General features: G+C 39.6%; 1 protein-coding gene across 1 annotated transcript; it reads right to left on the bottom strand.

Moving 5' to 3' along the window:
* Positions 1-957: 957 nt before the first annotated feature.
* LOC124284947 (protein artemis-like) lies at positions 958-18103 on the bottom strand. Its single transcript, XM_046721079.1, has 14 exons — positions 18041-18103; positions 16681-16746; positions 14910-15053; positions 13616-13667; positions 13355-13439; positions 12765-12830; positions 11841-11896; positions 10618-10719; positions 9110-9323; positions 8086-8190; positions 6827-7111; positions 6028-6142; positions 4066-4359; positions 958-2631 (listed from the first exon to the last, which is right to left on the bottom strand). The coding sequence occupies exons 3-14, from the start codon at positions 15016-15018 to the stop codon at positions 2009-2011; spliced, it is 2106 nt and encodes a 701-aa protein (XP_046577035.1). The 5' UTR covers positions 15019-15053; positions 16681-16746; positions 18041-18103; the 3' UTR covers positions 958-2008.
* Between the last annotated feature and the right edge of the window lie 892 nt (positions 18104-18995).

Below are 18995 nucleotides of genomic sequence, written 5' to 3'. Positions count from 1 at the left end.
AACTCTTTCACCATGAAAGGACCATATTAGGACAGAGGTTACGCGTGGGAAGATATGACTTGAGTAGCCTCTGCAGGAAGAGAATGGTAGCACCAGAACAAGCCTAAAATGCTTAAATTGAGCTCAATACAACATTTATCAAAAATGGTGAAAGTGGCATTTGATACCCTGCAAATAATAAATCATTTGTTTGCATTTCATTAGTCATATTCATGATATTGGAATTACAAGAGCAGCCCTTTATCAGCTTATGTGGAATTTCTGTTTGAGACAGTCTATAGCACCAACTCCAGGACTAGAGTCCACAACATGTTTCCATGGCAACAATGTTCATCATCTGCATATAATCATGATAATGCAACAATCAGATAGCCAGTCAAATCACTCAGCACAATTATTTTCAACTTTATCGCTGCTTGATTGAACTTCATCAGTTCTGATTTCCAAACTGTCCTGACCACTTTTGGCTTTATGGCTGGTCACTATTTTATCTTGACCAATCTCCATTTCATCATGGCTGTTGTCCTCTATATCCTGTTTATCATGGCTGCTTTCCTGTTTACCATCACTGCTTTCCTCTTTATTGTGTTTACCATGACTGCTGTCTTTATCCTGTTTACCATCACTGCTTTCCTGTTTACCATCACTGCTTTCCTCTTTATTGTGTTTACCATGGCTGCTGTCTTTATCCTGTTTACCATCACTGCTTTCCTGTTTATTCTGTTTACCGTCACTGCTTTCCTGTTTATCCTGTTTACCATCACTGCTTTCCTCTTTATCCTGTTTACCATCACTGCTTTCCTGCTTACCATCACTGCTTTCCTGTTTACCATCACTGCTTTCCTGTTTATTCTGTTTACCATCACTGCTTTCCTGTTTATCCTGTTTACCATCACTGCTTTCCTCTTTATCCTGTTTACCATCACTGCTTTCCTGCTTACCATCACTGCTTTCCTCTTTATCCTGTTTACCATCACTGCTTTCCTCTTTATCATGTCTGACCTCTACCATGTCATGACTGCTTTCCATCTCTTCACTACTGCTTTCCACCTTCTCCTGGTTGCTTTCCATTTTGTCAAGGTTGCTTTCAACTTTATCATTGCTGTTACCATGGATATGATCAGCACAGTCATCATCTTCAGGCTCCTCTGTCAAGTCGATGACATCGCTGCTGTTACTGCCGTTGTCCATGCAACTAGTTGTACTGCTGACTAGGGGTCTATTTAAAGTCTTGACACACACAGTCATCATCGATGGCTGGGTTGGCATCGGATTTCCCAAAACGTCAAACCGATCACCGTTAGCATCCGTCTCATACAGAATCTCCACCGCCTCGCTGTCCGAGTCACTCTCCGACTCTGAGTCCGTGTAATACAGACTCCTATGAAACAATCCTCCACGTGATCCTTGACTCGGTGGCAGAGTCAGCGTCACTGTCGGATTCACAGTTCCGGGACAAGTCTGGTCGCATCTTCTTTCTTGGGCTGACATCGCTGTCCGAGCTCGCTAACCTCTTCTCAACCTTTGCCACAAGGTTGCTGAGATTTCTTGCATATTCTGCACTGTTTATAGACATGGGCAACCTCCGCTTGATGCTGAATTCGGACATAACACAATCTTTCCCTCCACTCAGAAAACCAGACTCCTTGTCACTCTCATCATCACTGTCCAAAATAACTATTTCCTCCACTGAGTCTATCGTTAAAGGTGGTCATTATAGGAAGCCTCATGCTGGACACCCTGTCCTCAGTAGCCTCTTTGTGCCTGCTGATGTCTGTGCGAGGCTTGTCTTTATGTGAATTGTCTGTATGTAGTTTGCTTGTATGGGATTTGTCTGTACAGGGTTTGTCTTTTTAGAATCAAAACAGATGTGTCTGCATCCGAAGCTAAGTCTACATCAAATCTCTGTGTCTCTGCAATGTCCTCCTCAACATTGTCCTCAATATCTGTTGCATTTCCTTCATCAAACAGATCAAAACTTTTCTGTTTCCCAAACACAGACTTTTTCTTACTCTGTCCACCATCCTTCTTGCTGGAAAATACCATTTCCGATTTTCAGACTCGACTCTTCATCTCCATTTACTTCTGAGACATCATCTCCCTTCTCTTGTGAGATACCATCACCAGTTCTGCATAATGCGTCTCCATCTTTGTGAGAAGTTCTCTCAGACTTTCCAAGAGAGATGCCTCCAGCATCATCAAGTATTTCAGATGAGATATCACTACCATGGGAGATCTCTTCTTTCTTTTTCGGACCCTTGCTGTCTCCTTTCCCTGATTCAAATGCAGTGTCCTTGATTTCAAGATCATCATCCTCATCCACCCTGATGGAGATGACCTTGTCCCCTTTTCCATCACACGTCTCACCATGTGAGACACCATCCTGAGATCCATGAGATGTGTCTCCATCTCCTTGGTGAGACGTGTCAACCTTGACATGTGAGCGCCCCTCACCACTGGATCCTGGAGCAGGATCACGGATGTCGATCTCACACACGTCATCCTGCGACTGACTGGACTCGATGACGACAACATCATCATGGGCGCAGTAGCTGACAGCGGAGACACGGTCCTCCTCCTCACAGTCCTCATCTCCGCTCACATACAGACAGTAGGACTCCTGTGTGTTTTCTGGGGACAAAACAACAGATGAAGACTGTTACATAGCATAAAGAAATTCTACACAGCAGTTAGCAACATTTCAGAGGTTTAGCTTGCTTCAAATACGTTTGAGTTTGGTCAACATAGTGAAACAAATCATCATTCTGGGGGATTCATTAACAAGGAGACCAAGTATTCTTCACACACAGAAATTTTCCTTTCCTTTCCTAGAACCTAAACCCATACAGTGTGTTTGATTTCACTTGAGACTGATGAATTTCTCACACAAAATCTAATAATTGCAACAAAACCAAATTTTGCAGTCACATGACATCGACAGACCAACTCTGATGATTTGTGTCATAATTTTGGACACCCGAATAAAATAGTTGTTTAACAAAAGATCAATATTTTGTAGTCATTTTTTGCTATTTTTTTACAAGGGGGGACAACTTGCTGGTAGAACAGGTAGGTGTGTGAGTTGCACTTGTGAAATTGAAATTTAATTACACATAGGAGTTGATTTTGATATGTGAGTGAGTAGTGAGTGAGAGCGGTGATAAACATGTCTCCATGGTTACGGTTCCATTTAAACCTGGTCTGACATGTTTATTGTCAAAAAGTTCCATGCGATTTCACATGAATATGAGTTTTGTGATACATATTATGAGTGTTCCAGAGGGTTTTCGCTGAGCAAGTATTCCAGTATCCTGCTGAACACCAGAAATGGGCTTCACACAATTTACCCATGTTGAAAACCCAAGCTTTCCGATGGCCGAGTGAACCATTAGACTATTACCCCTTTTTTTAAGGAGTGATTCCTGCGTTTCATCACATTATCACATTGAAAACACAAGCTTTTATGACAAAATATTTGATTATGAGTGATTTTAAGGGGCTTTTAGGGACCGTTCATAATTTATGGCTAGTGGGGGTGATAATGATTTTGGGGTCACCCATTTTGTTCTGGGGTGGTAGGGGATCATCAATTTGTACATGTGTACTTGGTCATCAATTTTGTTCATAAAAATATTTAAAAATTAGGCTTACAAAATATGGGAAGGGAGGGTAATTGATTTTGTACATGACATGCAGAGGGGGGTCACTTACTTTGTACATGAATTTTAGGGGGAGGGGGGGGGCAGTCACATTGTTCATGCTTCTCCATAAAAATCATCATCACTCCCAACCCCACCACTAGCCATAAATTATGAATGGTCCCTTAGCAATATTCCATTAATATCAAGGAGAGGGAAATGGGCTTCACACAATGTACCCATGTGGGAATCGACCCCGAATCTTTGATGTGATGAGCTACTGCTTCAACCACTACACTATCCCACTGCCCCCTGAAATATTTGATCAAAAGATGTCAGATATTTATCTCTTGAACAAAAAAATAGTTTCATCAGCATCAAAGAAAGCGTATCTCAGAGCTACCATCTTGAGGACGACATCACTCACCAAGTGTGGGGTCCTCAACCATGTCCTCCTTGTCCTTGGTTTCAAACAGTTCCTGTGAGGACAAAGGCAGGGAGGGTTTCTCTTTCCCCATGTCCTGGGTGTTGGTGAGATCCATCTCCTCATCATGGATGATGCTCCCCTCATACGAGCTGTCCACTACACTATCCTCGCTGTCCTTGGGGGAGGTCGAACTGGTCTGGGACGGGGTGGTATGGTTCTGGCGGGAGGAGGGCTGGATCTTGACAGGACTGTCAAAAACCAGGTTCTCGGAGTCACTCTGGGAGGAATCTCTGCCTGTGTGGTGCAGAGACAGATTGAAATTACTAGGCAGTGATGGAAGTTGGGATTGAAGTAAGAGTAGACCTCAACATGAGTGAGTGAGTGAATGTGGCTTTCCCTACAACCAGGGGCAGAAATAACCCATTGCCCGACGCCCCAGTCCAGTGTTTTTTTCTGTCTGTCAAGCAAATTTGTATATCACACTGTACCGGTGTCCAGTTGACTTTCCAATGTTAATTATGTTGTTTATTTAAAAAATCAACAAGAAAATCGGCCAGTGTAGTGGAAAAATTATCAGGGCAAGTGATTTTATATGTGCCACCGTACTGAAGTACACTAGCAAATTTAAATTTATTTCCACCCCTGACAACTAGCAATATTCCAGCACAATCACAGGAACATTTCAGCAATATCACAGGAACATTCCAGCAATATTCCAGCAATATCACTGGAGCATTCCAGCAATATTCCAGCATCACAGCAATATTCACAGGAACATTTCAGCAATATCAATATCACAGGGAACATTCCAGCAATATCAGCAGGAACATTATCACAGGAACATTCAGCAATATCCTTCCAGCAATTTCAGCAATCACAGGAACATTCCAGCAATATCACCAGGAACATTCAGCAATATCACAGGAGCATTCCAGCAATATCACAGGAACATATCACAGGAGCAGCAATATCACAGGAACATTTCTAGCAAACATTCCAGCAATATCACAGGAACATTCCAGCAATATTCCAGCATCACAGGAACAAGCAATGTCACAGAAAATCAGCAATATTCCAGCACTATCACAGTAACATTCCAGCAATATCCCAGCAAATTGTCACAATGCCCAAACAGTACTTAGTACTGTCAGTACTACAAGTCACAGAATCATTACGCAATCAGCATTCCCCAGTTTTCTAAAATGAATGTAGCTCTTCAATTATTAACAGACCACCACTATATAGCTGGAATATTCAACAAACAAGATTGTTAAAAAGATCGTTACCAGAAAGGTTTTTCTGTTCCAGAACCTTTCCAAGGCCTTCTGAACATTTTTATAGTAATACAGTCAGGCCGCGTTAATCCGAACACTTCTGTTTCTCATCAAAAACATTCGGCTAGTGAAACATACGGACTACTGAAATGAACCATTGTGTACACAACTACAGTAGAGATACTTCTACATCTCGATTTGGCGATGACAATTTAAATGGCTTAATTTTAATGGCGCCAGTTGCGTTTGCACAGGTGAGACCTATTAATTAATTAAAATCACTAACGACATGTTCAACTCAGAAGTGTCATCTCACTTATCAATTACCATTTAAGTTTACCAATGAAGATCAGCTCTAATCAATGGTGGTCACGAGGTATGGGGATTATCCGAACCTTTTTAATGCACCGCCAGATTAATGAAACAAAACCAAGTGTAATTAGCTAATCCGTTACCACTAATTAACATCCGGAGAGTGAAGCACTGGATTAATGAATCAACAGTTATTTAATGAGTTTACATAGTAAACAAGATTGGTTACGGCCAGCTACCGTTCGGATATCCTGGGAATCAGATTATCAGGGTCCGGACTAACGCAGCCTGGCTGTACTGTGGGAAAGTAGCTCAGAAGACACTCACTCACTCACTCATCAACCACTGACCTCAGGAGAACCAGCAAGTGTCTTACCATGGTAGACTTTCTGTCTGACCTTGAGTTTACCGAGAACACTATTGGGAGCCACCATGGAAGGAATGTGCTTCGAATGCACCAACTTGAGGAAGCTGTTCAGTCTCGCCTGAACCTGCAACAAGGAGTTCAGTCTCAAATATCAAATCAAATACTTGAAGCCATCATTATACATACTGGTCACAACATCCACAGATATTAGTTTGACTAAAATTCTTTTTCCAACTGACAGCAGGTAATTTGAAACACTTGTACACAGAACCTGTATTTTATCCTAGTTTTAATAAAATTTACAGTCAGCAGTTCACTGATTTCAGACCTATGAAGATCCCGGTTAGAATCTTGTCATAAGAGGCGACTAACGGGATCGGGTGGTCAGGCTTGCTGACTTGATTGACACATGTCATCGTATCCCAATTGCGTAGATCGATGCTCATGCTGTTGATCAATGGATTATCTGGTCCAGACTTGATAATTTACAGACCACCACCATATAGCTGAAATATTACTGAGTGCGGCGCAAAATTAAACTCACTCACTCAGTGATTTCCAAATCTTTAAACACAGCATCTAAATTCTAACAAACTAACAAAATAATCAACTAAATCGAAAACACTTTTAGTTCAATTATATCCATGACAAAATAACTAAATATGAACTTCAAAAGACAGTTGGTTTAAGTATCTCCAGACTTACGTGACAAAATAATGGAAATTAGAGCAAAATTGACAACACAGCTTGTCATCTGTATTTTACTGAGTTAAATCTTCCAGTTGACCAAAAAGAAATTGACCTTCACCTTGCTCAAATCCTGTTCATTGGGCGGTATGACATTTGGGAAGACTCGCTGCGGCTTGAGGTACATGACGAGGTCACGCACCTCAACATACGATGCATGGAAGGAGTAGCACACACGATGAAGACCTCTGGAACCCTTGGGGTACACGATTAGGTCATCATTGCGATACTTATGGCGGTTGAGGGCAAAGAACATGGTGGAGGGACGGAGGATGAGGACGTTGATGTCACGGCCGTGTTCCGGGACGTAGCCACAAGGTAGTCGTGACAATGGAGACCTGCCAGGCTGGACAGAAACAGAGACCAATCACAGATAACCAAATATATATTCAGCGTTAGGGCTGTCTTGATTCACTCACATATGTCATTAGGCCATAAGCGGCATTGATTGTGATGTACTACTTTTTTGCTTTACAGACATCAACAATGAAATCTTTCAATCTCAGCAATTACATGACATGATTGTTATGTTAATTCCTTGTAAATAAACATGATGTATTCATGAATACATATTTGTCCTCAATACCATATATTCGTAAAGCATGCTGTATAAACCCCATGCTGTATTCATTTCAGGGGGAGTAATGCTACAAGGCAATTGTGGCTATATTACAGACAGCTCTCAGAAGTTTAGTCAAGATCATAATAGTTTATTGTACACAAGGTTTCTGGCCCGTATAGATAGTATCATAATAGTATCATAATTGTATCATAATAGTATCATAATGACAAAGCATGGACAGTGCAAATAGTGGAAATTATCATAACAATGTGAAATTAGTTGCCAGATGAAATCAGACTCTTCCTTAATGTCAATGAATGTGTTAAAAACTGGGCTAATTTCTGAACATATTTTCTGAGGATAAAAATCTGATCAGTGTTTTCCTTGTAGGGTGACACAATTGTTTCTGTGGAATACACTCCTTTCTAGAGACATATGCATTGGGTATAAATAACAGATGATATTTGTCTTGTTTGTACTGCTTGTTTCAAAGATGACTTCACACACTCAATGTCTATTTTCAGTGTTGTGATGTTTAAACCAGACATTCAACTAAGGTATCGAGTCAACTGGGTCCAAGATGAATAATTCAACAGAAGGGAAGTATGGATGATGTTTAACCCAATACTCCAGCTATATGGCCACAATCTTCCCTGGACCTGATAATCCGGTGACTGACAACATGAGCATTTGTCTACATAACTGGGACAAAATGTTACGTATCTGATTGGAGAAGCCAGGATATAGAGCTGACTCACCACAAAGGTACAGGAATGGATTCTGGCTGCAGGGTCTGACGTGAAGACCTGGCGTAGATCACCGATCTGCTGATACACGTCACACTTCTCCCGTGATGTATGTACCTGGAACAGTGTGTGAAACTCAGCAGAGTAAACTGAGGGCCAGAGTAAACTGAGACCCTTAGGGCCAGCAACATTTCAAAAACTGTAGGCCCAGTGGAAACACTGTTGGACCAAACTTCAGACATACTCTTGCAACATCTATTATCTTTACCAGGGCTCCAGATAATTTTTCAACATCAGGAGTACTGGAAAACCTTAAGTGTACATTTAGAGTACTGAATGGAAAGTAATGGCGTATCAGTAATCTTGCTAGTCTTGTGTAAACAGGTCAATAAATAATGAAACAATACTTTTTGAGATAAATACGTCTGTAAATGATTCCAAGACCATCAACCATTGCTGTGGTGTGTATCTGCCACGTTTTCTAAATTATTTCCTACCGTATCTTGTGTATTCTATATCCGTATATATGCCGATATGGCCCTTATCTGGAGCCCTGCTTTACACCAAGGGGCGCCCTAGTGGTTAATGCATTTGCTTGCATGCCAAAGATCCTGGTTCGATCTCCACATGGGTACAATTTAGATGGGTGTATTTCTTGCGTGCCCCACAATGATATTGCTGGAATATTGCTAAGAGCAGCACAGAACTAAACTTACTCACTCTTTCCATCAGAATGTTTTGGAGACGAACAGACAAGGTGTATCGGCTATCAAAAATAATATTTACGAGCTCTATAGCAGTACGTAATGGCATCTATCAACAGCAAGTAATGCATTACATACTGCAATGAGTAGAGTGCATATAAACTGCTCTAATAACTCATTTAACATTTGTCTTAAGAAGGAGCAAAACATTTTCATTCAAACTTTGGGGTGAAGTATATTTTCAGGAAAAACTTTAGGTGATGTTCCTTTAATTCTCGAAGACCACCCCTCAAAAAAAACCCTAAGAACTGTCTGAATATCAGAGACTCCACCTTCTGGTGTGTGTTGGTACTGAGTTCCTGCAGGAAGTGTTCATGGCCGTACTTGGACTTGCAGGAGATGGACACAACATGGTCAGGCGACTGAGCCAGCCAGCGTGACACTAGCTCACTTGCTGCCTCCGCACAGTCACTGCGGCTCGGGAAGTGGAAGGCGTTCTCGATGCAGAACGTTGTGTCGATGTACAGGCTCTTGATTTCCTTAACACTGAAACCAAAATAGTGTTACTTCCAAAGATTTGCATATCATAAACGACATTTGTAAGGTCTCAACCACACAATTCTTTCGAATAATTAACTTATTATAGCGATAGAAGAAAATATTTAGATAAGATAATGCTATCTCCAATGGAGATTTTGGTTAAATTGTAAATGTACATATAACATGATTGCAAAAACTACATATAAATACAACACATGACATGTATGAAGGAAGTTGAGTATGTAACGTATTGTAGAACACTAAGGATGGGACAGAATTCATGGTTTAAAAATAAGTAACAATAACAATCTTATTGTAAAAAGTTCAGATAGTGGAATATTGGGAGTATACAATGTAAATTAAGCATTAAAAAATGTAACACAGGGCATTATCTCAGAAAAAAACAACAGTAAAATTGTAAGACATACATGTTAAACAAACTAAATAAATTAATCTTGAAAGTTCGGACACTGGCAAGATAAAACAAGTGTTTTCCACTAATATGGCAATGTCCCCCGCCGCTAAAGAAGAATGAAGTATTTATAACATGTTTACTACTTTTTATTTTTTGGTCACATACAAGATGCCTGAAATGACTGGTGTCTGCATAATCACCCATTGTAGGCTGTTAACAAGAGTTTGAAAAGTGGTTGGTGTTGTGGTGACCTTGAAGAAAAGGTCAATAGGTGTCTGCGTAATCCCCCAGGCTGTCACAAAATTTTAAGATATTGGGTACAACAGTGCATGAGATATCATCTGAACAAGAGTTTTTCAAAGTGTTCAAAGTGTCATGGCGACCTTGAAGATAAGGCCAAGGTCACCCAAGTCAACCGGTGTCTGCATAATCCCCAATGTAGGCTGTCACCAAATTTGAAGACATTGGGTACAAAAGTTCATGAGATATCGCGTTAACAAGAGTTTGAAAAGTGGTCAAAGTAACGTGGTGACCTTGAAAATAAGGTCATGGTCACCCAAATCAACTGGTGTCTGCGTAATCACCGAATGTAGGCTGTCACCAAATTTGAAGTCATTGGGTACAACAGTTCATAAGATATCGTGTTAACAAGAATCAGGACGATACGTACGTACGGATGGACGTACTCTGCTGAATACATAGTCCTCCATTCCGCATTGCGGCAGGGGACAATTAAGTATGCAAGGAAAAGCATAGCACAAATACTTGAGTTAATGCAATTCTCTAGTTTCAAGTGCTTCATATGGCATGTTAATTACATTGAAGCTAGTCATCTGAAGTAAACACTATTCCTCATCTCACAGTGATGCTGAGTTGTCCCCTCACCTGTCTCCCGACTTAAAGGCCTGTAGATTCTGTGCATGGTTGGTTTCCCAGCGGAAATCTCCTGTATACAAGCATGTCCCTTCTTTTCCTTCAAACAGAAACCTGTAAACACGTCTCTGTATTAGCTACTCACAAATATACACACACAAACATATGACCAAGAGTATATTCAGAGGCCCAGATAAGCTGCGTATCCGAGTAAAATACGCATAGAAAATTTCCAATTACGCGTTGAAAAATAACTGTTGCTTGCCAATTATGCATTTAAAATGTTAGATACGCAAAAAGTTTAAAACAAATGAGTACGGAATATATTTATAAAAATGGCTTGCGTAATGAAAAAGACATCGATTGCTATCAAGTTGTACTGTTAGTATAGGACAAGTGTTGAACTGTCAGTACAGGATGAGTGATTTTTTTTGTGAAATCATTTCCATTATATTTAAGTTAGTTTTGATTAGGTATGACATAAGGCAGAACATACCTGCTTAGTAAACTTACTCAATGACATAATACTTAGGTGAGTAAAATGGCTGAAATACGCACATATTTGAAAGCAGTGGGTAATCTGAAAATGAAATACCCACTCAACATTCATAATACCCACTCTCAAAAAATACAGTGGGTACAGTACCCACATGAGCTAAATCTTATCTGGAGCTCTGTATATTGTTTTACGTTTACATTCTAACTGACTGTGTATTTGTCTTAAATGAGTGACCCTGGATTATGTCCAGCCCCTAGAGGTGTGACCAGCACTATTTTACACGTGTCCCTATCAGCTGCTATCAAATATTTACAGACAAAAAGTAGACCATGATTAACTGACTGAGTTTGGTTTTACGCCGGTTTTAGCAATATTCCAGCAACATCATGTCGGGGGACAACAGAAATTGGCTTCACACACTGTACCCATTCGAACCCGGGTCTTTGCCATGATGAGCCAACGCCTTAACCACTAGGCTACCCCACCGCCCCAAGTAGACCATGAACATATGTGTATTGTTTTACTTTTTTTTATTCCAAACTGATCACCAATATGTTTTTATTTTACATGAGTAACGCTGGACAATGAATAGCCCCTAGAGGTGTGACCAACAATGTTTACTTGTCTCCCCATTATCTGCTCACAAACATATACACACACAAAAATATGGCATGACCACGAGTCTATTATTTTACATTTTTATTCCAAACTGACCACCAATGTGTATTTGTCTTACATGAGTGATCCCGGACAATGTCCAGCCCCCAGAGGAGTGACCAGCACTGTGGACACCTGAAACGGAAAGCAATGACAGTTACAATGGTTAATAATACAGCTGGTGGTGAAAGGTTGTTCAGTAAAAGAAGTTATTCTTGAACTATCAAAATGAAGATCTGGCATGTTTACAAACATATTTCATGTCACCCTCTAGGTTTCAGGTCAGGTCATTTTTTGGACAATGACGATATGCTATCAAGCCTGATTTCCACATAAATTCTAAAAATAACAAAATTATAATCTGAGACATAATTCTTTATGGGTGTTTGGGGGAATCCAAGAAGCTAAAAAGCATTCACTCATGATGCAGAGTGCAAAATAGCCACTGGCCCGCTAGCCTGTTGCTAGTAAAAATCCACTCGGGCCAGTAAATCTCCACAGTCACCAGCCCGACTGGTTAGTGAAATTTCATGGGGTCATTTTGTAAATACATGTATATCACTCTCTCCAACTTGTTAGGTTATAATACACTTTTAAGTCATGCAAGATTATGTCCTGATAAAAATGTCCATCATATTAGCAGCTTAATGATGACTTATTTGAGCAAAAACAAAATATTTCAGACATGTGTTTTCTGATTTGTTTTTGATGGTATTTTACCTTATTGTAATCTTTTGCCTCGTTTCTACATTCAAATTTTGGGCTAGTGAATTATTTTGTGGGTGAGTAACTTTCAGGCATAGCTAGCCCAACTGGCTAGCAATATTTTGGAAACTATTTTGCACACTGGCATGATGCCTAAGACCTGGGTTTGATTCCTTTCATAGTTACACCTTGTGAAACCCATTATTTGTACACCCATCCATAGTATTGCTAAAAGTGGCTTAAAAACATACACTCACTCACTTCATACCTGGTTTTGATTAATCCTGACAAGCCTTACCTTCTTGACATCACCACCTTTGTCAGGAATTGTGACTGTAGTCGGAACGCCAACATCCAAAACTTTCTGAAATTGGCAAAATTTAGTGAACACATTTTCATGCGGAAATTTTCATGAAGCAAACTAAGTTCATCGAAAACAGACATGGAACATTTAAATAGTCTAGCCATCAGTAACAGTGACACAATCGATGCTCCCCTATAGGAGCTGAGGAGGTAACTAGACACGGAATTGATGCATGAGGATAAAAGAACTTAAAATATTCTGAATTGCATGGTTTATTGATTTGCATAAGAAGCCTTTTACTTAAGAAATAAATGTGTTGCGATGTCTTCGGAGACTTCAATGGCTGACAAGCAGAATTCGAATAAACGTCGATCCTTAGGCCTGAGGCCGACTGAAAACCACTCAGACCCACAGCTTTTCTTTTAAGCAGGTCCTTATGGCCGACAGCTTTTTAATCCCCAATAACTGAGAGTATTATTTCCATCTTAAAATATAGGGCCTACACAATCTGATCATGACCCACAACTTTTTCCTTAGTTTTTCAGGGTTACGGGCAAACACAGCTGACAAGTGGAGAGACTCACTATGAACTTGCGGAGGTGCATGTACTGTGGGTCGGTCAGCAGCAGAGTCTGTGTCACAGCAGAGCAGTACAAGAAGATGTCCATCCTGCAATAGAGTCACAGATACATGTCACAGTTACCATGGTTACGATGTCACCGCACTCAGCAATATACCAGTGGTGGTCTGTAAATAACCGAGTTTGGACCAGATAATCCAGTGATCTGAAGAGTATCTTGTCAGAGTAAAAGATGCAGTGAGCACATTAGTAAGCTATAACTTACCTTGACTGTAACTTTTCATGAAATCTTGAAGAGTGCAAACCCACCATGTGATCTAAAAGAAGACATGTCAGATGAATGACCATGTATTTAATTACCAGATCAACTACAAGAATTTACCTGGGATATTTATTCTGTGGGCCCAGAACTACACCACATTGACTGTACCAGTGAAATGTCCGACACTGAATACAATCCACTATCAGCAGTGAGACAAGACTGTATATGCTCTGAGACTGTTAGAGTCAAAGATGGATATCAACTTGTTTATCTTGTTACCTTGATGTTTTGGAGTTAGTACTTACTTCTTCTTCAGGTGAAAGATACAGAGTAGATATGGATATATGGATATATATACTCTTTGAGTAATGTACACCAGAAAAAGAAGGATTGTTTGTGTGTTTGACTTGACTGGACCAAACAATCTAGTGATCAACATTATAAGCATCAATCTAAGTAATTGAAATATCTCAGTGGGCTAGCACTATAAAACCAGCTTAAGTCTGAGCTAGTACAAGCAGCCGTACATACACATGCACACGCATGTACGTCGTCATATGCACGAAATATTCTCAAGCACGACGTTAAACCCAATTTCACCTCACCTAACCAATATCTCAAAAACATGATCCATGCAATGTGTACAAGTGACACAAGATAGTGCTTAGAGGCCATTGGACAAAATTAGATATAGGGTTCCCAAACTGAAATGAAGTGCCAATACTTAATCATCATGAATAATTTAAATGTGTATCATATGTTTAAATGATCACATATCATGCATATGGAAATTATAAAATGGCAGCATTCATTCCTTTAGATGTATACGAATCTTTGGTGTCCCAGAGCTTGCACTCAGCATTTTTTGTGTCTCTGTTTTCAAATTATATGTGTATTGGGTGTAAGTCTTCTGTAATTTCCACCAACAAACATGACCTCATGTCAACTCAGGTCCCCCAAAACATCCTTAACCCAGCATTCGAACTACCTGCCTGCCCGACTGTCCGGGACGGGTTATTTTCAAAAGGGACTGCCAGATCCTAAAAAATTCACCTGCCCAACGGTCGGGTTAAAATTTTGACATGTACATGAAGATATTCATCATATTTCAGGATTATAAATCATAATTAATTCACTCGTAAAAATAAATGATGATTTAATTATACTAAGTATATTAGTATTTTTTGCGGGCAGGTAAGTTTTGGTCAGGGCTGGCAAGTTTTACATCTAACCAGCTCTGTGGTCTGGCTGAAATGTTTGGGAGTTTCATACCCTGCTTAACTATATGCTAACTCACCTTTATGACAGTGGGAGAGGAAGAAGACAGTGGAGGAGAGATTGCGGCCATCAAAGCGGTCCAGAGACACACTGGTGTACTCCCACATGAGACCCTGGAAGCAACTCATCCTGTCTGCTCAGCTTCCCTTTCCTTCTGTGGCAGCTGGAAATATCATCAAGCAATTACTCATGGAAAATAGATTGGCTAAGTACACGATGATGAACACGAGAAACATTATTACTGATGATGAATACTTACATTCTGAAATCTTAGACATCACAACATGGGGTTTTTTTTCAGTTTAAAAACATCCCAATCATTCGCTAAGGATGACTTAGCCTGTGTCAGTCAATCCTTGAGAAATAGTTTCACAACATTGTTGTTCATTCACTCCAACTAGTCCAGGGTATCCCAATATAATTGTTCTGTTTGTTACATAATATGTCTAATACCACACTTAACAAATATTTGGCCATGTCACTGGTTTGTCTTTTTAGCCATTCTGAGATGCAAGCTAAAGTATAGATCATAGGATACAGAACTAAAATGACATATCTTCAGTGAGTCATGAAAATGTGCTAAACAGTGGTTTTACAAACTGAACCTGTGATTACTGCTGTGGGAAGAATGTTGATTTATTACCCACGTGGTCAACGTATGGGTAGGTGCATACTAATCTCGTAAGTCACACGAGTCTCGTATCGCATTGACCTGTGTCGTAACGACTTGACCTGAGATTCTAACGATTTGATTGGATAACCGATGGCATCTCAATTAGGTCGCGTTGTGACGGAACTACTTTTTTATTCATAACAAACACGTGAATTCATTCATTCTACAACTTATATGCATTGTGGGAATGTAAACAGTGCGAATGTTGCCGTGTCGCTGTTTAATTATGAGTCGAACTGAGGCATTATATGCGTCGAAAAACATAATCGCAAAGTTTCCACCAGGGATGTTAGCTGAAAGAAGCAGCTGCAAACTAAGACACGGGGTGCTATGGAGTAGTTTAATGTAGGAGGCGGTACGAGGCGATGACAACTGACATGCATCTTGACGTTGGTTACCAAGGAGGCAGACAAGCAAGGCGTAGTGACGTCATTACAGTGTGACGTCATGCAAAAAGTGTTCTACAGAACAACATTCTTCCGCAACCTCTTTATGAAACCATAAAAATAACAAAAATACGCTATTTTGTCAATTTAAAGCATGTAAGACATGGGGAATAAATAAAATACCACACTCGGTCTCATAACATACAAATTATACGAAACTCGTGACCTTATTATGGTTTCTGGGAAGGATACTCGTTTCGTATAATTTGTATGTAATGAGGCCTCGTGTAGTATTCTCTATATATGCTTACATGATGATACACCACAGTGATACACCACACTCAGTATCATTCCAGCATCGTGATACTGGTCTGTAAATGATCAAGTCTAATACAGACAAACCAATGATTGATATTGAGAACATTGTCCAATACAGTCAGGAGATGATGACACAAACCGAAGTCACTAAGGGTATATTGATGACAAATCTAGAAATATGACTCATCACAGTTAACCTGCATTTAAACCGAAAATCATAGGCTCCTGGTATGCCCAAGGGAAGCAACTCTGCACTGCACTGCTTGGACAACTAGGCAATCCATGCATATCTCCTTCCCCAAACCCTGTCACATCTGGGTATTTCACTGGTGAAAAGCGGAAATGTTTGTTCTGTCCATTATATATATGTTTTAATATTTTCACAGTGCTCCACCTGTTCTGGCCATACTTACCAAGAAGAAGAAGAGTTTTAAATGATGATGGAGTTTTAACCACAGTTTGATGCTGCATCAGCCATTCTGAAATATTTTACTGTAAAAAATCATCATCATCTGAAAATAACAACACAACAAAAGAATGAACAGCTGTGTATTTACAGATGCTGTGCCGATTTGGAAACCTTCAATTATGAATAATGGTAAAAACTTGCAAAAATGTTGTCTATGTAAAAATGTTGCCATGTAAAAATGGTGTTATTTTAAATGCTATCATGTCTGAATTGTGTGAATGTACATTGCAAATCTTGCTGTGTTCGCAAACAAATAGGATAGGATTTCTTTTATTATGTTTTTGAAATGGGAAAACTGGTAGGTGAATAGTAGTGCATATCTGTCCATATTCCACATATACCCACAGCATCCCTGTAACTGTGATGCTGATACAACATTGCAGCTGATGATTCTGCAACAAAACTGTTCAGTGTGTAATCATTGTCTACCGTGGCTGATTGCTATATAAATTATAAGTAGCAATGTACCATACTGGGGATATCAGTCAGTGACTTTAGCAGATAGTCTGGTAAAATTTCATTCAGTAAAGTAAGATCTGCTGACAAAAGCATATACATTAATACTGAGATATACTGAAAATGATGTAATGAAGTGACATGAAGACTCATGTATATGTTAGTGACACAGACTGGGATATACATGGCCTAAATGCTATACTGCCCTAGCTCAGTGCAAAACTATGCCATTTGTTGACAACGCCAATATAACAAAAGAGCAACTCTTCATATAGTGTAGCATAAGTCTTTCAATCTGTAATGAACAGTTCACTCAACAAAGTATCAGAAAATTTACAGGCAGTCCATAATTTTGTACAACTCCACAATGTATAATGTCAGGAATCACACATCTTGGTTTACATAATCTTTTTCACATTGTTAAACATACGTATGAGAAATGTTATAGTCAGTTGCCTTTCTTTAGTGTGTTTACTATGATGTCGGTAATGTTGGAAAAACGAACGTTCCCAACGTCTTTGTGAGCCTAAAACATTTTACCAGTCAGTAGCAGCTAGTTCCATCGACAAGATCAATACTTATCAGAACGATGCATGGTAGACATTAGCGGAGAAACATGAACACACACTTTGTCTATGTACATGTGATATAGATTCTTCTTCTTCAGTTCTGGACTGTGGACAGTCGACTTGGCCTGATACTCCTAGTGCTGTTCAACCTACACTATTATAAAAAACATGGAATAATTTGCCTTTGGCCTACAAATAGTTGACATGTCATGCGCAGGGTGACTCTGTTCAAATGATCAGCTGCTGACATCAAGAATGGTTAAAAGATCACCTATTTACCGGAGAATATTCCAAACCGTTCTTCTGTTGCGATCAGTCTGTTTACTAATTAAGAGCTCGCGTATAACATTGTCAAATAGGAGATTGTAATGCGGAAGCGGAATATTCTTAATTATCAAGTTTTATTGATATAAAATAAAATATTGCCATTATATATAGCATGAAGTAATAATCGATGCTTATCTGTGTTTTGTGTTGAACCTTTCACATTTCAATTATATATATCTAAGACGTAATTCGTTTTAAAGTTCATCTCTGTACACTCTGAACAGCGATTTCGAGTGCACGCGCTGGTTAAGAGCTTTTGTTATTGTACACTGGTTGTACTGTGCGTATGCGCTGCAAGTTTAACGTCATTATTCATTAATGTAGACGGGTGACAGTAATCCGTTATCGCGTAAGAACCTAATAAGCATTTTCAGTGAAACTACATTACTTGTTGCAGCAACTCCATTATACACTCTTTGCCTCTGACTGTGATGTATAGAGAATCTCACCCAAGTGTCTACAGATATCAATTATATCAACACGAGTTGATAAAGTTACAAATATCCGAGGCTTGCCTCAGTAGACACGAGGGTGAGATTCTATTTATCATCAAAAATCATTCTTCATTAGCTTTCAATGACAAATGTACATCTCTCAACATTGTACTTAAAGGTCACATGCAACCAAAAAATCAAACATAATTAAAACACAATTATCACTTATTCATGACACATAATATGTATTGCCGGTTATGAAAAAACATATAAACAAAATTATAAGCGTACAATCGCAAATCAAAACTGCAATATTGTGTACTTGGGTTTACTTCCCAAGAAACGAAGCAGCCAGGATACCGAACCGAGTCAGAGCGGGTGGGTGTGCACTCAAGTGTAACGGTTGGTTCGTTTGCAGATTCCCTCACGGCTCATTGTGTGTGTATATATGGAGATGTTGGGTTTTGTAAATA

Source organism: Haliotis rubra, unplaced genomic scaffold (genome assembly GCF_003918875.1).
Source record: "Haliotis rubra isolate DU_JTF1 unplaced genomic scaffold, ASM391887v1 Scf349, whole genome shotgun sequence".
Taxonomy (NCBI): Eukaryota; Metazoa; Mollusca; class Gastropoda; order Lepetellida; family Haliotidae; genus Haliotis; species Haliotis rubra.
This window is presented reverse-complemented; position numbering and strand designations above follow the sequence as displayed.

Coding starts and splice junctions, on each gene's coding strand:
- LOC124284947 (XM_046721079.1), bottom strand. CDS start 15,018: ATGAGTTGCTTCCAGGGTCTCATGTGGGAGTACACCAGTGTGTCTCTG. Junction 11,897..12,764: donor AAGGTGGTGATGTCAAGAAG/GTAAGGCTTGTC, acceptor TTTCCGTTTCAG/GTGTCCACAGTGCTGGTCAC. Junction 9,324..10,617: donor GCCTTTAAGTCGGGAGACAG/GTGAGGGGACAA, acceptor TTTTGGTTTCAG/TGTTAAGGAAATCAAGAGCC.